At 36.8% G+C, this 24,091-nt stretch overlaps 1 protein-coding gene across 5 annotated transcripts in view; it reads right to left on the bottom strand.

Annotated features, from left to right (window-relative positions):
• Positions 1–24,091, bottom strand: part of csmd3a (CUB and Sushi multiple domains 3a) — a 235,512-nt gene that overhangs the window by 91,858 nt on the left and 119,563 nt on the right. For all 5 annotated transcript variants that reach the window (XM_057339366.1, XM_057339370.1, XM_057339369.1 and 2 more), the window contains exons 29-34: positions 23,128–23,315; positions 22,237–22,431; positions 18,184–18,300; positions 8,366–8,479; positions 6,830–6,925; positions 5,114–5,317 (exon numbers count right to left, since the gene is read on the bottom strand). In XM_057339366.1, coding sequence (XP_057195349.1) covers positions 5,114–5,317; positions 6,830–6,925; positions 8,366–8,479; positions 18,184–18,300; positions 22,237–22,431; positions 23,128–23,315 — 914 coding nt within the window. The remainder of the gene's footprint in view (positions 1–5,113; positions 5,318–6,829; positions 6,926–8,365; positions 8,480–18,183; positions 18,301–22,236; positions 22,432–23,127; positions 23,316–24,091) is intronic.

The following is a 24,091-nucleotide window of genomic DNA, read 5'->3' as shown; positions in this document are numbered from 1 at the left end:
GTTGAGTCAAAGAAGGACATTTCTCATCAATCAATCGCATCCAGAATAAAAGTTTGTGTTTACATTCCATATATCGCTGCTGTCCTTCTGAAACCTTGTCTCTCCATATTTCCTGATTTCAATTTTTTGCCATAAATCATTATTATTAGTCACCCTTTATTATGTAACTAACCAATAAAAAGTAGGGGTGACCCCGAATAGTTGAAGATTCGATGCTTCGATAGGAGGAGCCTGATTCGACAGTCGAATCTTCGCAGAGGTGTTATGCAATGGGGATCATGCCATTTCGGTTATATAGTCAGTGGCGTAGCAGACGGGCACGCACTGCGCCGCTAAAAATATTACTATATGATATAAAAATGGGACATTTTTAGGGTTGAGTACCGAAATCCTCGGCACATATGAGTGCGAGGTCTAGCTATAACCCAGCGCAGGCCCGGTTTTACAGACACGGCTTAGCTTAAGCCAGGACTACGCCTTAGTTGAATTAAGTTATTTATGTCACTTTTATAAAAATGCCTTAGAAGAATACATTATCGGTGTGCATCTTGAGACAAAACAATGGCACTGATATATTTTAAGATATTACTGGGCAAGTTATATTAAGTTAAGACAGGTCACACATTCATTTTAGTCTGGGACTAGCCTTAAGCCTTGTCTGTGAAACCGGGCCATAGTGTGATTGAGAATAATTAGTCATATTGGTGGCACAGAGGGGCCCCCACATAAAATTCTGCTTAGGGCCCCCCTGAAGGCTTGGGCCGGCAGGAAGAGTGAGCAGGAAAAAAGGTACTTTTTGACGGTTTAAATTGTAAGATGCGTCATGACATTGCTCTAACATGCAATCATGCAATCTGACATGCGCTAACTTAAAGGTAGTTCATTGGTAATGAACCGTTTGTAAAAATATAATTCATTATTATCGAGTAGTTTTGAAAATAGTTTTGAGGCGAGATCTGGTCTAGTAAGTGGCACAGCATTGTTACGTGATGTAGGAAAATGTCCATTAATTTGACTATTTGTGGCTTGTGTTTTGAATATATGTTCTCCTGCATTTCAGACACTTTGCCTAAACACGTTTTTAATTATATATTTTTATATTTATTATATATATATATATTATATAATATAATATATTATATATATTTATTTTGTATTCATAACACATACACGTATATATTTAGGAAATGTATCTAATAATATTTATATACAGTCATTTAAATGATATATAACATTGATTCAATTTTATATTTCATATTATTCTTAAATATATACGCATATGTATGTATGTGTTTGAAAATACAAAATTAATATGCACACAGTGCACAGACATGTATTATGTAAACACAAACATTTATTCTGGATGCGATTAACCGCGATTCATCGTTGAACAGCCCTAATTTAAACCAACGGTTGGATATGAACACAGCATTTTTTATAGTGCAGATATGCACAAAACTTGATCATTGAATATCACAAACAATAAACACATGGATTAAAATATAAATGAAGTATACTAATTAATCAACTAATTCAAATGTGATTAATTAAAGTCAATAAAAACTCTAACCCAGAGTATAAACCATATAACATTGATATGTGTTTCTAATTATTTAGAGATGCTTTGACATGGAGTGGAATGAAACGATAAGATGCCATCAATGGAGATCATTTTAAAAGAACAACTGTTCCACCAGTCAATCAATAACATAATACCAAGAGCTACACAAATGTGTTCTTCTTTATGTCCACAGACGCAAATACAGTCATATCCATTTTAATAACCCACAGCCACCGCTTGAATACAAACACTTTATCATCAAGAATGACTTTAATTTACCATTTCCATTAATGCACTTCAAAACATTCAAAGCATACATACAGCGGCTAAGAACAAACACGACGAAAAAAAACCCCTCTCAGACTATAATGTAGTGAAAGAGAGCGAGAAATTAATCTTCCGCGCCTGGCGCTCTCAACCTGACCGAGAAAAAATGCCGCGTGGTTGTTTTTCTCTTCTTTTCTACGCCTCTGTTGACTGGTAGGAAAAACTGTATGTACGTGGTTAATACATACTTCCAGAGAGGTGCTCTTACGCCTCTGTAAAACCATAACATTTCCAGCGATGTAATGTCTTCATTAGCAGATGTAGCAATCAAAGCAGATCACTGAAAACACACGTAACATACATGAAAAGCGGCACACAACAACACGCCTCCATCTGTTGTATCGTATGTTTTAAGACATGATTGAGGACGGAGGCTACAGACACACGAGGACAACCGTCTCGTTCAAATCAATGTTCATCTGGACTGTGACGGCGGTGTTATTTTTAGGACTGGAGGGAGGGCAGAAACGTGGCAAAGGTGAATGCGGTAATGGACACAAGGACCTTCTGCACCTGCACTGAGAATGCCACAAAAGAGAGAAGAATTACATAAACCGTTACCAATAGCAACTACTGTTGCCCACACACTGTAAGAATGAATATGACTCACTCAAGTTCCTCGTGTAGTGGAAATAATCGATGGTGAAGCATGCATGAGGATGCACGGAAAGATCTGCTATTGTTTAACAAAGTTATATTATGTACATATCATAAAAAGATATGATTCCTTAATCTATTGCAAAGTAATACGGAAAGAAAAGCTTTTTAACACTGGTTCAAGCTGAATACAGACAATAAAGTGTCCAACTTTTATACACTTTACTACTTACTGCACACTACAAAACATACAGTTCCAGTGCGATTCCTTCGAAGGCACTTTTAAAGTCCCCGTGAACCGGAAGTTGCGATCGTTTTTACTTCCATATTTTGACACATTTCTGAGTGAAATGGAATTTCGAATGAGAAAAACAGTGGGCGTGGCTTTCGTCTTTCTCTGCGATTTCATTGGATGTATAAAAACAGCCGTTGCATTTTGAAATGGAACTGGCAGCAGACTGACAGTCGAAGGGGAGGAGTTAACGGATGCTCCGCCCAAGCCGTCTAACATACGTCATTTAAGTTGGATAGTCATTACAGGACGGAAGTGCATTTTCAGACTTTAACTGAAGATCATGAGGGCACACGAATTTTAAAAAGAGTTTACACCGTTTACAATAAACGCAGCATTTTTCATGAAAAAAATCATTTTTAATTTCACTGGGACTTTAATAACTAATACATTATACGGTAAAGCCGATTCAAAACTGTTTTTTATATATGTGTTGTAAAATGCATTATAAAAGAAGGTGACTTGACTAATAGCTTCTTGGGATATATTGGATATTAAACATCAGAAACTTCAATACTTCAGCATATGACACTTGTAGATCAAGAATGCCTGTCTTGCGTCCAGAAACCTCCCATTTAAAAATCGCAGATGAAAAATAAGACCCAGAAATCTTATATAATATATTAAATTGCATAACTATCTTGCATATTTCACCAGGTTAGTCCCTTGCGATTCAAATCTGTTGTCAACAAAACAGGACAAAATAAAAACAAACATAAAACAAATGAAAATTCTGTCATCATTTACTCATCTTCTTGTCATTTAAAACCAGTATGACTTTCTTCCGCACAACACAAAAGAAGATATTTGGAAAAATGTCGTTAACCAGCACCCATTGACTCGCATTGGTTTTGTGTCCATACAATAGAAGTGAATGGGTGCCGGAGCTGTTCGGTTACCAACTTGCTTCAAAATATCTTCTTTTGTGTTCTGCGGAAGAAAGAAAGTCATACAGGTTTAAAATGACAAGAGGATGAGTAAATGATGACAGAATTTTCATTTTTGGGTGAACTATGTCAAATCTTTGTAAAAAGAGAATTATTAAAATATGGAGCTGTAAAAAAACTATATTGAACCTGCAGCTCTAAGCAAAGCCAAGAGTTTGTTTACAAAGAACCCAAAAAATCCCAACAGTTTATAGACAGAAGGGTAAACGCTCATGTAAATCCAAATTACGAGTGCGTTGGCTGAGAGAAACCTTGCCTAAGCGATGGCACACGAGGGAAAAATGAGGCCTTTAATGCAAAATCATGAGTATTCGCGCTCTGTGCACAGAAAATGATAGCACATTGATCTGTTGGTGGATGGTTGCTTTGCTTCCAGCGCCTGTTGATTCTCTCGCAGGAGTGTTTCTATTAAACTGCGGGAGGACAGAGCCAGAAGGAAAGTGTTCCGTCAAGCTGCATCAGGAGATTTACCTGAGAATCACATTTCGCTTGAAATTGCGCTCCATAGTTCTTTCTTCACACCGCGTGAATGCCTCCGCATCCATTAGCTCACGGCATATTGATTTTTAATAAAACCCACTTAAATCTTCCTCCAACTTTGTTTCAAAACATAGCGTGCTGCCTTGCTGTTCAATACCTACGTAGAGAGCTGTCTTCTAAGGCGACATGCAAACATCACGGACACTCGCAAGGGAGTGTTTTAGGAGTAGCACACCTCATTCCAAATGCACAGAAATGTAGTAGAATTGCCAATAAACTATAAGGATTATAAAACATTAAATAAATGCAAATACATTTTCCACTCATTTAGACAACTATAGCAATTATTTGTATTACTTTGATTGTAAAAATATATTTTATAACTGAATTGCGTGTAAATACATTGCGTCTGAATCCATGAAGCATGCATGCAATGCTGACACAAAACTGCCAAGGGTTGGGCAATATATTAAATATAAGATAAAAGTACAGAATCTTCTGAATATTAAATACGGTCGAAAGTTAAGATGAATGCACCAAAGACGACACCAACAGGCAACCTTACTTCTCTTTATGTAGTTGTGCAAAACATAACACGTATATATATATATATATATATATATATATAAAAATATAAAATATAAATATAAAAATGCCGATACAAGAGACAGAGACAAAGGAGTGGATGGCGAATTTGTATTATGGGTATGGGTATGGTTTGGTTTTGAAAACAAAATCCACATTTTTTGCAAGGTATGCACGTATACACTTTCATCACCACAAGCAGCATTTATGTGTGTTCTGTGAATTCTACTAAATTTGAAAGAAATTTAAAATGTGAAATTATTTTAGAGCAAAAGCAAAAACATTGAGAGATATGGAGCCTTAATAAAGAGCACAGGTACGTACCGACACATGTTGGCACAGTCCCGTTCCATTGGGCAAGAGAGTTGGGAATAGCCTCACACCTGATGGCATTTGCTCCATGCAGAGTATAACCTGGGTTACATTCGAAAAGCACAACGGTGCCAAATCCAAAGTCGTTCCCGATCCGTTTGCCATAGCGAGGCTCGGGCACAGAGTTACACTGAGAGGCACTGGTCCTGGGAACAGCTGCAAAAGAGCGAAGAGAAACAATAAGGTTCGTAAGAACCGTATACAAGGAGTTCTCACATACTACTGACTTAAATAGCATGTAAAAGACTGCAGAAAAACACTGCAGCAGAGTATGTAAATATACATATTCACTCAAAAAAATGATTCGTTGAATTTACTTATAAAAGCTGCGTCAAGTGGTTCCACGCAACAATATTAATTAATTTGAACAAATAACACTTTAGTTGTATGAACAAAATAAATTGAAGTAATGTTGACAAAACTTTTTTGAGTAAATCCAAACCATTCCGATTGTACCAGTAATTTTAAGTTAACTGAACTCTATATTTATCCTTCTCAATGGTACTTTTTGTTGTCATACATAAATTATATACGGACGTACTGCATGTACTGTAAGTCAAAACACAAAGAGTAAATCAGATGAGAGGCATCTCAGTACTGGCATTAGCACAGTTTAAGCTCAACGAATGATGCAACAGACATAAGGGCGCGCATAAACCTCTTAAAGACTATGCATATGTACCACTCTTCAAAACAATGGCAACCCTAAAACTCAAAACTACAACAAACTCTTTTAAACCTCAAAGATTTAATGAACATTAAGCACAAACAAGTCTTTTTTCTTTACTGAAAAACACTTAAAATAAAACTAAGTTTCGAAATTTACTGCCTAAATGCAGTCTTACGCAAAGCATGCTGGGAACTGAAAATCCCCCTCAACAAGTTGAATTAACTTGTTTATATTAAGTAAACTCAACAATGGGTCCAATATTATAGGGTTTTGCGTTCTACTCAACAATGTTAAGTTAACCAGTCAAACACTTGTTAAGTGAAGCTGACAGATCAACATGTTTAGTAAAAATACCATAGTTAACTTACGTTAATGCAGTTACTTGCATTCTTTAAGTACTGTGAACAAGGATGGGTTAAGTAAAACTAACAGCAGCGATAGTTAATTTTTTTGTAGTGAGGTTGTTGTCACCTCACTACAAGCAGCTATCCTCTCAAAAATAAATATAGTAAGGCTGCAAGATATTGCAAAAGTGCAATATACAGTACATATCACAATGGTTTGCAAAAGCTGAATGATTTTAATACTTGAAAAAAATATGCAAAGTTTTAGGGAAGGTCTGGCAAACAGAAATTACACTTTCTTTTACAGAAAGAATGTGAAACACGTTGGTCACATCATTTTCCGTTTAAAAAAATATTATATATATATAATATATAATTTAAAGGGATTTTTACAAATATTAGGCATTGTGTCGCACTTTGCATTATTAAACAATGACTGTATATCATGTTTTTCTTCAATATCATGAAGCCCTGTTAGTTGTTATTCAGTTTAAAACACTACCGGAAAATCGGAAACACCGCACTGTGGGATTCATTATTCTATATAATATTTACATAACATGATGTACAGTACACAATCAAAACAATAGTATACTATTCAAAACATGCCTTTAAACATAAACATTAAGCCAAGCTTACTGCAAAATTTTATACCTTGATAGACGAAATGAAAACCTTTGGCCGTGTTCGGACCCTCTGTCTTGAACTTGATGGTGATTTCGTTGGCGGAGCTCAGTGGCAACGGTTCTCCTGTGAGAGCGGATATTTGGGGAGGAAAGCAAAACAGTTCTGTTATCTGTTCACAGTCACAACAGCGACATAAATGAGATCAATATCAACACATCCGCAGAGGACTAGCACATCAACAGGGTTGAAATGATACGCCTTCACACACAGTGAGCTCCGCAAGACTGAAGCCAAAATAAAAACTTTTTTAAAGTTATAGTTTTGGCTTTTATGGCTTTATTTGGACAGCAGAGTGCAGAGGCCAAAAAACGACTAAGAGTGGGGACACAAACATGGGTCGCTCGAAGGCTATTGGTGTTGACATTCGTTTCTAACTTAATATAAACTGTTTCATCACTAATTACATATCACAATTAAATAGTTGAATTTTTAGTACTGTACATGTCATGTTCCCCTTTTGCTTTAAAGCATGCATGGATGAGACATCAATGTGTTTAATTGGTTTGCCCGGAAAATAAAAGAAAAATGTTAAATGCACATATCAGCCAAAAGGTATGTTAGGAGTCAACTTTTACAGTAGTACACTGGAATATGGATGACGTCAAAAGCGTTCTCAAATCCGCAAAACATACACAAAACTGCAGTTTTGACTTCAGAGAATTTCAGTGATACTTTATAACCAGGTTGCATTTGTTAACAACGCTTTCAAACGATTAATTGCGATTAATCGCATCCAGAATAAAAGTTTATGCTAACATAATATATGTCTGCGTAATGTGCATATGAATTTTGTGTGCAAAAACACATACATGCATATATTTAAGAAATCAAATTTACATAATTATATTTATAGAAAATATAACTTATTAAAACTTAAGATATTTGTAATTATAAATAAATAAGTGTAAATATTTCATAAATATGTAAACATGTAGGTGTATGTGTTTATAAATACAAAATTAATATGCACAGTACACAGATATATAATATGTTAACGCAAAGGTTTATTCTGGATGCGATTAATCGCGATTAATTGTTTGACAGCCCTATTTGTTAACATGAACGAACAAAGAAAAATACGTACACAACATTCATTAATCTTAGTACATGTTATTTTGAACATTTACTAATACGTTTTTGTTAAATAAAACACTGTATCTGTTAACATTAGATAATGCACAATGAACTAACATGAATCAGCAATTCTATTTGCATTAACTAACATTAACAAAGATTAATAAATGCTGTGAAAATATATTGTTCATTTATAGTTTATGTTAATGAATGCGATTTTACAGTAAAGTCTTACGACATCATTTTGTTCAAACAAAATAAATTTTTAACAGAGTCTCATACTTTAAGACCTCATGGTATATCACAAGCCCGTCAACAATACATCACATCCTCCACCGCTGTATTCCTGCACACAGTTTAACGTCGTCTCTTCTCAACAGACCTGACTTCGGTTGTTCACACACAGGCAGGGTAAACAAAGCCTTTTACCCGAGTGAGAGCCATAGATTGAGGTGAGAAGAGGAGAATCCACTGAGGGTCCGTCAAAGATCTCCACCACATCATTAGGGGTCGTCTGGAAGAACACAAACTGGCCGAAGAGAACTGTGAAGAAGGACAAACAAAAGTTAGGCTTCTTAAAAATGGGCACAAACTAAAACTAAACTGCTGCGTGTCTGTTGTAATTCATTTGCTTGGGTAAATCTCGACCTAATTATGGTTTATTTATATCAGTTTTTATATCTGATATCAGCAGGTTTTACAGTAGGAATGTTTCCCAGAGGGAAAAACATGATGTTTTCACCATGCTTTAAAAGGGAACCGAAGAGCAACAACAAGTCTTAAAATTAATAAAAAACTCCTGTATAGACCATCTGACACCTTCCACAATATAGGCCAATATTTCATCTCTTATCCAGTATGGCTCCCAATACGATCATCCTTTAATTGAATTCAGGAGTTGAGACTAAAGCCACCGCTCCAAACTTCAGCAGTGAAATACAATAAATTCATCTCGCAGCTGTAAGCGAAGCTATAAAAGAGCAGAGAAGTCCATGCTCTTTAAAACTAAACTTTACAAAATACGAAACCATAAAGCAAGTAACTCAAACCAGTCCGCCCGAGGCGCAGAAAACAAAGTATACCTTCAGGCAACTGCAGTATATTAGACACATGATAAAGGACTATAGCGATGCTTAAGGTGAGAATAAAAACACCATATGTTTGTCATTTCTTATGAATAATTCACAATAAAACCTGCTTCTTCGTTTCACTTTCAGGCATTTAAAAGAATTATAATGTCCTGTATTTAAAAAGATTAAGTGGAGAGCACATTTGTTTCTTTGAAAGAAGCAACGCATATTAAGTCAATTTTAGCAGCGTGTCACATTAAGGGAATGGCAAGGCAAGGTTAAAGTCGGCATGAAACGGAAGCAGCGATTGTGTTTTTTTCCATTTCGTGACGTATACCAGAGTGAAACGACTTCTGAAATGAGAAAAAAATGTAGGGCGGGACCAGTGTTGGGTAAGTTACTCTAAAAAGTAATTAATTACTAGTTACTAATTACATATTCAACAGCGTAATAAGATTACTGTACAAATTACTCTCCAAAAAGTATTTAATTACTTATTACTAATAACTTTCTATATCCTACATCAACCTTGATGAGTTAAGTGATTGAAGGATAGACATGAAAGGGCTCTTTTAATTCATTCAAATAAATAATATTAAACTACGTAAAGTACTCTTATTAACTGACCAAAGTATTACAAATGTGAGAATTATACATTAAAGCACGGATTGTAAAGTTAGACTTTGAATTTTGATGTCAATTCCACTATTGCACACACATATATTACACAAAGTATTTAGTTTAATTACATCAGAAGAAACTGTAATTAAATTACAGAAAAAACAAGAGTAATCTTACTTTACTTTTCAAGGGAAAAGTAATTAAATTACAGTAACTAATTACGTGGTAACTAGTTACACCCAACACTGGGCGGGACTTGATTTCATCCACTGACAACTGATTGGATCGTTAAAAGATGAAAAATTTGAACGCCAGTTTGCAATCTGTCAGTCATTGAAGCCCCGCCCTCACACCATTTCTCGTGACCAGAAGTGAAGAGAGGTCGTTTCGAGAGGGGGAGGAGGTTACAGTTTTTGAATTTATAATAAATAATTCACCAAACCAATTAGAATGATCATTTTTTATTTTATGCCGACACAAAAAAAATGTGAGCAGTGAAATTCTGCCTTATATTATGTAATATTCTTTGTATATTTTTCTTGAAAAATAACCTGGATAGCTACAAGATTCAATATACTCTAATACACTGGGTTTAGTGATAGTATCAATATTTTAATAGATTTATTTTCAAACCATTACCAATTTACAATAACATTTTTATTGCATATACAACCTTTTATAGAAACGGCAAAATTCTGAACACATCTTCTGAATGTAAATGAATTCAAATTGTATCAGAAAAATGAACAAAAATAATTTTATAAAATATTTAAAATAATATTTCAATGAAAAAAAATCTAAAACCAAACAGAACTTTTTAAAACAGTAAAAGGACAACATAAAAATAATAATAAACATAATTGATGCAGGTCATAACATTCAAGTTTAAAAATTAACATAAAATTGAGAATTTTATTAACAAATTATTTCTGTTCATTTTTCTGTGACAGATAGTTTTATTAATTTACATACTGGAGGTTTAATAAAATTTTTATAAAAATTATTTTAAATATGTTAAAAAAATCATATTCTAAACTTTATAACATATTTTACATAATAGTTTAACATATTAACACAATATTAAATAAAGAAATGAATTTAAAAATCCCAAGAGAGAACTTAAAACATTAAAAGCACAAAAAAATGAAATATCATTTGTTGATGCAGGTCACATGTTGGCAGCTCAACCAATAGAACTAAAAAGATGACATATCGTTAAAAAATAGTCATAAAATACATATAGACGTTTTATTTCATTCTTTTTTTAACGCCATGCCAGCTTCTATGGCTATATTAACTGCAGATGTGTTAAATTAAAAACAATAAAACTCAATACGTTTTTTTAAGATTACATTTTTCTAAAAACTACAATCGAATTAAAAACTTTTTCAAAAGTATCAACAGCATAAAACAAGTTCCTTACAGATGCAGAAGTAATACAATCCATCAGACTTTATGTTTAATGGATAGTGGATTCTAACAAGGGTTTCCTCCTGATTGTAAAAATTACTAGTGAGTTTTGAGTGTAGACATTATTTGTATCGCAAAACATCAATCTCTCTCCACTTTTAGTGCATTTAATCCACGTTTTTCATCTTTTGTATTCTTACTACCAACTGAGCTACAGGAACACTTCTATGGAGTTGCCAAGGTGCTCCGGCTGGTTGCTAGGGTCTTCTGGGTCATTGCTTTCAGGCTTATTTCTCTCTCTCTATGATATTTTGGTACCTAAGTAAGCGTAAGTATAAGCAGTAATAATAGTGTTGGTTGCCTTAGCAAGCACCATTAATTACCACTCATTAACTTCCTTTAATCTGCTTCTCTTTCTAACCACCTCAATTATCAGCAGTCAATAATAAAGAACTCCCTCGGGTGCGTCTGACTGCCGGAATTAATATTTCAGCGGATCCTACGCCAAAGATCCCGTCGGGCACACGTAATCGTATTATATTACAGGTACAAGAAATGAGTCAAAAGTCAAAATCAAGCATTCATTGCATGATTCATTCCGACAGACACAAATCAAGCTACTTAATTGGATCTTCTGCTTTCTTTTCATGCAACAACCGTGTGCTGCGTGATCTTCACACAGTGTCGAGTAAATAACGCTATTCTCCGCACGCACGGTACGGAGGTCACACATACCGTCTGGTTCGACATCACTCTCCCCTGGGAATCGATCAATTAAACGAAAGTTTCATGCATCAAAATGATCCCAGATCTTTTACCGAAAGCGTCATTAACACAGGCTCTCCAACATCACGGCCTTTAATGGTTTATTATCTTAAGGCAACAGCACCGAGTGTTGGCGCGGCAACCTTTTTCTTTCTCAACGAAGACCATTAAAGCGAATCCAGTCGACATCTTTACAGCGGAGGTCAGCAGACTGATCTAGAAAGGATAATGTTGAGAAGCTGTTCCTGTCCTAACCAATCTAACTGCACCTTCAGGATTTTATGGTGCTGCGTGATTGCATGTGTGTGTTCGATCGGTGGACGTATAAATCAGCGACTACACACGAATACTGTAGTTATCTCTGACGAAAGCTTCTGTTGAAGAAGAAGAATTATCCTGCTGTGTTCATGGAACGAAACAGTGACCTTTTTCAGTGCCTTGGTTTAGAAAGCACCTATTTATTTTTTATATTTATAAAATTCTTAGGAGTTTTAAGGAATGCACTATAACTGAAATGTACAATGTAATAAACATAACTATGTCTTCAGATGTGTATAAAGACCTTACATAATGATGCGTTATGTTTTTATTATCTTAATCTTAATTCAACATGGAATTCTCCATGTTGAATTTAATTGAAGGGGGCTGGGGGGATCCGGGACCCCCATAAGGTATTAGGGACCCCCCAAAACAAGTACAAAATAGACTTCAATAGGTCCCTCAGATATTTTTATTTGAGTAAAAATTATAATGACAAATGTGATTAAATTCATGCAATGGATATGGTACATTTCGTAAATTAATTATTTACAATAGTTTATATTAAGTTTGTTTATGGGCTAGTTGTCATGTCTCTTTAAAATTTAAACGCCCACCCACATTTAAACACTGCTAAGCGCAGGACATCGTTGACATGAAAATGTCCGGCATTTAAGTGAAGGTCCAGACATTGTTTGGCATGTGAGAGGATGAGCTGGAGTTTAACTAGACCTCTAAACCAATAAAATGAGATGAGAAAAAACAAATATAAAAGGCCTGGAGAGCCGGATCAGTGGTAAAGCCCGTGTTATGGCTTATTGCTGGAATATCACGGAACTTCAAAGAATGAAAGACAACATGGATGTAAACCCCCGTCGTTATGAAAAAAACTCAGTGTCAATTATTCAAGGCAACGCAACCGACTGTAACAACAACGGCAAACAATCAGGCGAGCAAAACGCCTGAGAGCTGAAAGTTGTACAGCTGTATCATCCAGCAGATTAATGGAGGCGACTCATGTCTCAAGTGTACGGCCCTTCCCAGCATGCATCTCAATACTAACAAACCAGACCGACTTCAGGCAAGCATCACAAACCCAAAAGATTGCTTTCTATTGAAAACAAAAGAAAAGTTTGGTGAGTTTTAATACTTGCTCTTCTGCACCAGAAAGTAATATGAACTGTAAAGGCAAATAAAAGACTATATAAAGACTATTCAGTAGTTTCGGTTTGTTTTCTGATAAATGACAATAAAAAATTTTGTTTTAGATGAGGTTGACAGATTCCTAAAATATGAGTTTTTATTATTAAAGGTGGTCTATTACATTTGCAAAGGAAAAAAAAAACGATTTTACTGAAATTCTCATTATTTAACTTTACTTATTTAATTGTCTTTAAGCAAAAATCAACTTCAGCAGTTTTTGGTTTACTGTTCATCAACATGCCAGTAAAATAAAATAAGCTTCTTGAAGAGAGTAATTAAAATAACGTAATGCAAAACTTGCGATTGCTGTAATGGAAGTAAACGTGCGGTGCGCGTATCACTAGCGCTCAATGGGAAAGGCCAAAGATAATATATTAACAAGGTGCGCCACTGCGATTGCAATAAATTGGAAGAAATGCAATGCTATAGCTGCCTGGAGGCGCTCTTGCTATGACGTAAATAGCTGTCCGAAAGGCAACCGAGTGGCATACTTTCATTAAACGGACTTTGGCGTGGTGCCGTAGATGCTCTTTCTGCATGTGCTGCTTTCGTATGCAGTGTAAAAATACATTCTTGATGTGCCAAATTCTGAGATTATCACTTTAGTACAATGGGTCATACAATAAAGCCAGCCCGCATCGCTCAACAGCACATTGCTTCTCGTGTTGCAGGCAGCCTCGCTTCACCGCCCGACCACCACTCGCTAATACATACAGACAAACACGGACAGAGCCAGTTCAGAGTGTCATTGAGCGCACAGAAATAATTTAAACGCAATACCGCAATTCACTTACACGTATAGAACCGAGGAGGTCGTACCGAACGGTTCAATATTATATTGAGTATTGTGGCATGCATATTGAGTACAGTACGCAGCTCTGCCGCAGCGAGCTGAGGGAATAATGAGACGTCTTCTCCTCCATCGCAAGTCATTTCAGTGAACTGCTTCGCTCGGACAGCTTATGTAAATGACGCAGGTTTAAAAAAAGAAACAATGGTGGATTCCGTGCTGCGAGACGCATTATACTTCTTTTTTCCAACACTTACAATTAGTTTCACTTAAAAGTTGATGCTCATGACCATGTTTTTAGTTCAATAGTTGTGCTGTGGTTTTTCTAGTTACTTTAGTTGTGTAACTTTGGTCCAGTTTAATGCAGATTTAATTATTCTTTGTGCTGGAGAAATAGCGCTCTGCCTTTAAAAACAAATTACAGTTCTTATGTAAAATGAAAAAAAAAAAACCTTAAAGGGACAGTTCACCTAAATATGAAAATTCTGTCATCGTTTATTTACCCTCTTGTCATTTCCAACCTGTGTGACTTTATTTCTTCGGCAGAACACAAAAGAAGATATTTTGAAGAACATCTCAGGGTATCTGCAGGTTTCTGAGAGTTAGATTTAAGACTTTTAAAGACCTTTTTAATACCGTGCAGAATGAAATTTAAGACCAATTTCATAGCAACAAATTTGCACTTCCCCACGGCTAAAGCTCCAACTTTTCTCCATGTGCTAATGTCCAGTCCACTCACCTAACGAACACCCCGCGAACGTGATATTTGTTAGTTGGTTCCGCCTATTTTGTTCTGCGTGACAAATAGACGTACATGATTTTAAAACGAAAATAAAATCTTCTTTACGGTGTCGGTTCGACTGCATTTCTAAGACCTTGGAAATGTGGATTTAAGACATTTTAATGCTAATTAAGGCCTTATTTTGACATTATGGAATTTAAGACTTTTTAAGACATTTTAAGGATCCGCGGACACCCTGGTTGGTAACCGAACAACATTGACTCCATTGACCTCCATCTTACGGACACAAAACCAACGCGCCATTTCTCAAAATATCTTTGATAAAGTCAGGTTAGGAATGACATGAATGCGAAAAAATGACAGAATTTTATTTTGGGATGAACTGTCCCTTTAAATCAAAGCATTTCTTTAAGCAGTCTGTTTACTTCAGATGAGTTACTCGACTATAAATAACATTAATGCTTTAAATTATTAGCGGCTTGTAACTCGACAACCCACACTTTCACGTGCCGTTCACGTGCCGTTCGGCTCGAGCAGAAGAGTGAAAGGTGGAATAATCGCGGCCTAATGTGTCATACGAACTCTCAAAGAGAGAAAATAAGCAAAGAGCAGATTCGCGGAATCCGCAGTAAAGTGTGGATGTGATACACAAGCGCACGGCCCCCGTACCCAGCGTCTTGTCCTCGAGGCGGGATTTTCACCATCACCCTCTCCCGAACATCTGCCACCAGTTTAAGGGAGCGTGAATTTATCAATTGGAGTGCCGTCAGGAAGCAGTTCGGGATTAGCGTTGGCAAAACAGCTATTGAAGCGTCAGCTAAGATTACTTTAGGACATTGCGATTGGCATAAAAAGACACAGCGCTACTGGAACGCCGCATGAAACACGAGGCTGTCTGCCGCCGTTTACGTCAATCTAATAAAGCCTCTAATGTACTAACACCGGCGACATTTTACATACGGCTGAGGGACTTCGGCGCAACAGCAACAGATTCTCCGCCGTCCCTCCCAGATGCACAGCGTACGGTTGGTCGACGACTTTCTATAAACGCGCAAGCCGGAGCCTACGGCGCTTGTTTGGCAGCTGTGAGTAATGCGGCTTTCCAGATGCTGTTTAAAAATGTGGTGATTTATTATTTGTGACGGAATAATTAAACATTAAAGGCTGGCCAAAAAGCAGAGAATTGCCTTATTATTCCGTTCATACGCTAGTGTATAATTGATGAGATTAAACGCAAGATAAATTCTTCTGACAGCTCTGTTTGTACGCTCAACTATCCTGCCGTCGACTAGCCGACCTCTTATCGATCTCAGAGAGGACACCGTTCATACAGAGCTTTAATGAGACTTGTGTTGATGAGTTTGCTTTCAGGCTTGTAACTTTTAGTCATTACAAGAAAAGGTCAAATAAATACAGTTTGTTATCCCCATATGGCTCCAAATGCAATATAACATCTACCCTGAAACTCAAAAGGAGGCAGAAAATCTGAGCAGCTCTTTTTTATACGATGAAAGTGGATGGGGATCTATATTGCTTGCTATATTTTATGTCATGCTATACCAGTAGGGCTTGACACGATTTACTATTTTTAGCGAATAACGGCTTGAATATTCTTCACACTAAGCTATCGTACGACTTCAGAAGTGTTGAAATATACGGTAGCATCCGACTCATTCCAGGTGCTTTTATACTTGGAAAACAGCAACTAAGAAAGATTCAAAACAACATGAAGGTCAACAGTTGAGACCTCTTTATTCTCTCGGTTACTTCTCCTAGACGTCGATGACATTAAATGGAAAGCATATGGAATCTTAAGTCTCTGCGTCTCAGATATTTCTCCTAAAAAGTCAGAAATGTCACAATGTCTCCATTAGTTTCAGAAGAGATGTCAACAATGTGTCAAACTGAGCTCAGATTTGTCAAGTCTGCAATCAAACGTCAATATTATTGAAGATCTCAATATGAGCTCAAACATTTCTCATCAAATTTACTCATATCCAGATTATTTGACCTCTACAATCTACATTCATTTTACTCCTCCATACAGAAACCTCTGAGACTAAGTTGATTCGTGAATGAAACACAAATGAGAACTCCATCAAATCTTCTGAGCTATGAAAGAGCAACATCTGAGTAACGCTTGAAGTGTGTTTTTTTGTGATGTGATATTTTAAGAAGAAAAATAAAACATTTATGAGGAAAAATAAAACATTTATCACAGTATCATAACGTAGCATATATAAAAGCACACTTTTTAAATCACTAGATTTCATAAATACTTTCATACTTAGGTACGCTAAAAATCTATTACTATTTACTTTCACTCAAGTAAAAATATTTGAGTACTCAAGTACTTGAGTAAGAAATTTCTAGATTTTCTATGTACCCTCTATGGAGACAAAAGTGTGATATATGCTTTAGAATGCAGTGAAGCGTATGCATGTCACGTCCCATTAAAATGTGTCAAACCTAAAACCTGTAATGAACAAAAGAAGAAAATGTCTCTTTGGTTTTGTGTCCAAACAATGGAAGTCAATGGGGTTTAGTGTTGCTTCTTTTGTGTCTTACAGAAGAAATTCATGGAAATGACAGACTCATTTCTACAGTTTAACAGCCACTCGAGAGCGCAATAAAGTGTCATTTGTGGTGGAGCATTGACACGCTTCGTGAACAACAGAAACAACCTAAGACTGTCTACTCTGAACTGTTCTACTGTACGGTTCACGTAAGGTCTCCGAAGCCACCGCAGACACTTCTTTATTTGTTGCTGGATGGCTCGGTATCGTGCTGCGCTGCCAAGTCGACGCCGCTTGTGTTACAAGCAGAACTAAATAAATACAGCGCATACATGCATAAAATATGAAGCTCTGATAAACAAGCCGCTCTGATGAGAGCTCAGAATGTGATCTTAAATCACCCCGGAGACTTTGAAAAAGTCCACAACATCTCAGAAGTCAGGCTCCTGCTGGGATATGACGACCTCCCTGATGTTGGTAAAAATGTAAGACCTGGTCTGTAAACAGAGCTGGATTTCCATTTGAGAAAGGCATTAAGAATCGCTGGGATTCTTTCAGCAACACAAACCAATCTTTCCCTTGTAACACATCAAATAAAATAACATAGACACAGATAATTTACTTTTTTTTATAAATAAAACATAATCAAATAAATAAAAAAATGACATATTTTATTTATTAACTTACTTTTTTTTAAAATCATAAAACAAATAAATTTCATCTGCGACTACCGTGACCTCACAAACACAGTAAATGACGCTTTCTAAAATGCCTGAAAATGTTTTTTGTGTGTTTACCTGAGCAGCACATACGTGCTTTGTATAATATCTCAACATATAAATATAGTGTTATCAATAAAGCTGTGCGTTTACCAAACTCTCCCGGCACGGCGATCTCGTAGACGCAGCTCAGGCCCTCGGTATAGTTGCGTGGGTAATTCGGAGACAGCACGGTACCCTCCGACCCCGTCGACCGGCTTCCACATGGAGCTGCGGGAACACAAAATAAATTCAGTCTGAATGCATCCAAGCATTGCAAAACCAATTCTGAAATATTCCATTTTTTGGTCATGTGATCTCAACGCAGAGGACACCGTGAGGTTGGACAGACCGTATGTGAAATAAAAGCTTTTGGCTTCCGGGCCGCTCATATGCCTAAAGGCTTTTCTTGTCTAAACACTCTTCATTCTGTAAGCTTTTACTTACGGGAAAGTGGATGAAATGACTCCTTTAACTCAAGGTTCATAAACCTGTGGACAGATATTGTGTGGAGTTCTGTGCTTAAACCACACTTAACCAAAGGCAACAGGACGTGTAAATCTATATAATGTGAAACTTGATGACAGCTCCGGCGAGACCATTAGAGTTATAACCGCGCGCAGTCATTCATCAACCGTCTCCAGCGGTATGACAGCCCTGACAATAATACTATTCAATCTGACGCTCTAAAACACAACTCCCACTCTCCGTAAGCAACGACCTCCGTGTGATTTCATTGGTTAAGGAGCGATTTACATTATATGTCGACACTAAGTGATACAGTTTAACGTAACGCAAGAGAAACGGGCAAATATTACGGCGGCAATTACGGGATAAAAACGTAGTCGGATCTAATGGAGCGGAGAGAAGCTTTCTTCTTGTCACACGACTCTGAAAAGTATAAATCTTTCTTTCGAGTGACATTTACAGCCTTTTACTTGCACACATGGGAAACCCGCCGCTCCATTTGCATTATTCGATGGGAACCCCGCGGTCCGGTCCGTACGCGGCTTTATCGCTGCTGATTCCACAAATTTCTGTTTTGAAAGAGTCATTTCAAGAATTAGCAAACAAACGACTGTGACGCGGTCAATACGAGCTTTAAAAGCGTTCCTGCAAGCTTCGAGTCAAATCATTCACTGCGACTAATGTTATAATTATTCATATTAACAGCTGACAGAAAAGTGTTTATATTGTTCTGTGGAAATGTGAATATCTCCCAGCTAGTCAATGAAAGTATGTCCGTTCTCGCACTTTCTGAATAGCACGTCTATGAAGTCAGCGTTCAATTCTAAACAACAAAAAAACCTCCAGAGTTCAGTAAGCCCTACCGTCTTAAGATTTAAAGCTGATTGCTCTCTCTATCACCATCTCTGTTTGAAACATATAATTGTGGATTATTTTATGTACTTATTTTTATGTCAGTTGCGGTCAAATGACGTCAAACTGACTTTTACAACGATATTGTACCTGACAGCTCAACGAACACATTTCATGAATAGCTTCATATGCTTAAAAATGAACAAAAATCACGCATTGAGAAGGTGAAAATGTGTTCACAACTGTCTCATTATACTTGAATGGACTTTCCCCCTAAGATAATATTATAAATATTATAAATAAATAATATTTTGTACATAATAAAAATAAAATATAAAATAATAATATAACAAAATATAATAAAAATTTAATTAAATGTATTCAATAAAATATACTGTATATATATATATATATATATATATAACAAAATAATAAAAATTAAATATAAAAAAAATTAAATACCATATAATAGAATTAAAATATAATATAGTAAAAAATAAAATACAATCTAACAAACAAAAATACAAAATTTGGATAGTTTTTAACTAAATGTGGATATTCCCAGGGCATAAGTGCAAAAAAAGGATACACGTTTAAAATAATGCTGTAAACCGTATTAGCCCTGTTTCCAAACTATTGAAGTCAGTAGTTCCCAAACTTTTCAGATCAAGTGCCACCTTTCATCACATGAATCATTCCAGGTACCACCTACTATATATATTTCACATGAGGATTGTCTCTGCAAATTTGACTGTGACAAGTGTCAATAGTTTAAATCATGTTACTCTCCAATTTCTACATATATTTAAATGAAAACGGAAGATAAAAATGCCGCGCAATATCACACTTCATTCCAGCCCACGTACCAATAACATCCATCCAGTTTTTCCCACTTCACAAGCACATCTGGCTGAAAATTGCACTCTTCACCACTCATTCCGAAGGGACATTCTGAAAAGCTCATTCAACAGAGCAAGGTAACCAAAGGGGCGGAGCTTAGCACAGGGTCAATTAACAGCCAGGACACATGCACATACTGTATACAGTGTGTGACAGGCATTTCCCAAAGGTAATGTAGAGTGCATCTGTTTACACGCCACAGGCTGCTTTAACAGGTGTGTGTGTGTGTGTGTGTGTGTGCGTGTGCGTGTGTGTGCGTGTGTGTGTGTGTGTGTGTGTGAGAGAGAGAGCTGTCAGGAGACCGGTCAAGCCCTCGTGAGGTCGTGCGCAGGTGTCACAGCACATGGGTGGGACTGCGACACAAACGTATTTAATATTAATGGACGTTCTGAAATGTATGAAGTCCCTCCCGAATGTTGAGTGTTATGACTGATGTCTTTTCCTCTAGAACAACACAGAGAGAGAGAGAGAGAGAGAGAGAGAGAGAGAGAGAGAGAGAAAGCAGCAAGCTAACTGACACGAGATGGAAAAAAGTTCAGACTAGTGGTGTAAAAATACTGTCGAGAAAATACTGCCGAACTCTTTACCTCATGCTCTCGGCATCGGTTGAGCCAATGGTTGGAACGCTCAGATGAACACAAAAATGCCACAAACCTGCATGTGCCTTAATTCCCTATGAAATTAAAATAGAAGTTTTTTGTCTTTTAGAATGAATTTGTTAGCCATGAAGGGATACAGTAGTTCAACCAAAAATAAAAAATAGTGTTATCATTTATTTACCCTCATGTCTCGTTTATGACCCTTTCTTCCGCGGAACGCAAAAGAAGATATTTTGAGAAACGTTCTTCATTTGTGTTCTGCAGAAGTCAAAACTGTTTGGAATGAGAAGAGGGTGAGAATTTTTTTTATTTCTGGGTGAACTACTATAGGGATCCTAAAGTACGAGTGTGCTTTAAAACACTGACGAAACTCACATTTAGAAAATTAAAACATTCAAAACTTACAGCCCTAAGCACCTCCAATACGAAGCGACGATTTTCATGACTTCATTTTGCACTTCAACTAACTTTCTATTTCAGGGGTGCTTACCTCACGGCACCAAACAAAGTTACACATTTCAAGGCACTTCAATGGGTCTTCAAAACCATCTCAATGCACTTAACCAAAAAAAAGAGACCGTTTTAACATTGACCACACGCCACACTTCACCTTTAAGAGCGCCGAGATCTGAATAGATTCGCTGACGAAACGTGAGCTTCAAAACTAAAGCAAGACCAAAGTCCTCAGTCATCCTCTCCCGGGCATTGCGAGAAACATCACAAATCACGCCGAATAAAAAGTCTTTCCATTTTATTTCCGCTGTCTCCTAGGAGACGTTAGTGATGCTTTGTACCGGCGGCACCGCGAGAATCATTCGCGAAATAGCGAAGAACAATGAGTCATTACTGAATCACTGTAGCTGTAACCAAAGACCATCGCTTCTGTCGCAGCGGACCGCCGGCTCATTCCACATGATGAATCCCAAACTCAATCTCAGCCGTAGAGGGTTCGCAAGGCCACGCGTACAACACGGCGGAAAAAAATCAATAGAGAAGCCTTGGGTCTAAATATGTGTAAAACCGATTCAGGCTGTCTCGTGCGCTGCTGTACAAAAACTACTTTGTCATGTCTTTGTGTAGCATCCACTTGTGTACATACAAGCGCCTCTTCGCATTTATATTTGAAGAAAGAACAATGTCATCCTAAAACGAAACTACACTTACGCTGCTTTAAAGTCACCTAAAATGTAACTTTCATTCCCAAGCAAAACTATTATAACCAGGCCGTTTAAAACTTTCATCTCACATCGGGTCCAAAAATAGTGCGTCACGCTGGTATTTGGGTCGTACAGGCGGGGTTGTACATGTTCTGTATTCCAGCACAAAACAAATAGGGCGTTAAAAGCACCTTGACAGCTGGGCAGAGCTCGGTTCCATTCGGGTCTGTTTGTGGCGCCCATCACGCAGGTGAGACTGGAATAACCCTGGAGCTCGTAGCCTGGATCACAGTGGAAGGTCACGGTGGAGCCCAGCTTATAGTCGCCGCCCAGCCGTGTGCCATTCATCACGCTGCCGGGGTCGAAACAAGCCTCGCGCAGTTTAGCTGTACGGGAGAGAAGCACCAGACGTGTGGCATGTGACAAAGATGTTGAAGATGAAAGGATTTAAAGGGATAAACGGCAATCGATGAGTTGCTCGCTTGAAGTATCAATTTGAAAGAAAAATGAAAACGCAGAAATGACATTACTGTGACAGCCATATGAATTTCTCCACAGTGAAACAGAAAAAGAGAAGAACAAATTTGTAATATTTCAGAATCAAATAAAATTATGGTGCTTTTCCATGTAATGAAAGTGAATGGGGACTGGTTGCTTTCGATTTTTTGAGAACGATGACAAATAAATTCACACATATCCATTGGATAACTGTTTCGATGCTTTACGCTGCTTTTATAAGGTGCGACGCCTCCAGTCCCCATTCACATTCATTGTATGGAAAAGAAAACGAATAATTACCTGAAACTGAATTTTTGTGTAGTACAGAAGAAAGTTATACAACTTTGAGTCTGAATAAATGCGTGCACAATTTGCATTTCTGGCTGAACTATTCTTAAAAAGTTAAATGGCCAATGCCCATAGAGTCATTCAGGGTTAAATGCTTTGCTCTAGGGCACACAGTTAAAGAATAAAGCTCTAGTTCCAGAATTGCCTCTTGTGGAGTCAAACCAAAAACATTTTGGTTGCCTGCCCAGATCTTTAACCGGTCTGAACCTCTCCACCTGAAACAAAGAAACAAGTACCTTTGTATTCCAGATGGAAGCCGGTGTAGCTGACGGAGCCGTCGCTGCGGAAGGCGATGTGCATGATGTTAGAACCGCTCTCCACCTTCTCAGGCAACTTGCTGTCTTGAAATGTGCCGATCAGATGACTGTTGCTGTGCGATCCATCGTAGATATACAGGAAGTCATAATTGGGTTCGATGCTGAAACTGAGATGAGATAAAGACACGAAATGTCAGAGAAATGAAACAGAGAGATTTTTGGGAGATTTAGAAACCTATTTATTTAAAAGAGTTAAATATATACTGTACATATAGTTATAGGTATATATTTAGAAAAATAAGAATTAAATAAGCAAAAAAATAAATGAGTGCAAGAAAACAAGATTTAATTCAAAACACACAAAAACAGAACAATTTTCTCCACAGAATAGAAAAGAATGAGCGAACGAACGAATGAACGAACGAATGAACGAAAGAAAGAAACGAATGAGCGAGCGAACGAATGAACAAACAAAAGAAAGAAAGAAAGAAAGAAAGAAAGAAAGAAAGAAAGAAAGAAAGAAAGAAAGAAAGAAAGAAAAATAAGAAATACTGTAAATAAGCAAACAAATAAATAAATGAGTGCAAAAAACAAGATTTAATTCAAAACACACAAAAACAGAACAATTTTCTCCACAGAATAGAAAAGAAAGAAAGAAAGGAAGGAAGAAAAAAAGAAAGAAAAACAGAAAGAAAGAAAGAAACTATTAGCGAATGAACGAACGAACGAACAAATAAACGAAGGAAAGAAAGAAAGAAAGAAAGAAAGAAAGAAAGAACGAAAGAAAGAAAGAAAGAAAGAAAGAACGAAAAAAGAAAGAAAGAAAGAAAGAAAATGAACAAAGGAAGGAAGAAAAAAAGAAAGAAAAACAGAAAGAAAGAAAGAAAGAAAGAAAGAAAGAAAGAAAGAAAGAAACTATTAGCGAACGGACGAACGAACGAAC

This window comes from Triplophysa rosa, linkage group LG8, assembly GCF_024868665.1.
Source record: "Triplophysa rosa linkage group LG8, Trosa_1v2, whole genome shotgun sequence".
Lineage (NCBI taxonomy): Eukaryota > Metazoa > Chordata > Actinopteri > Cypriniformes > Nemacheilidae > Triplophysa > Triplophysa rosa.
This window is presented reverse-complemented; position numbering and strand designations above follow the sequence as displayed.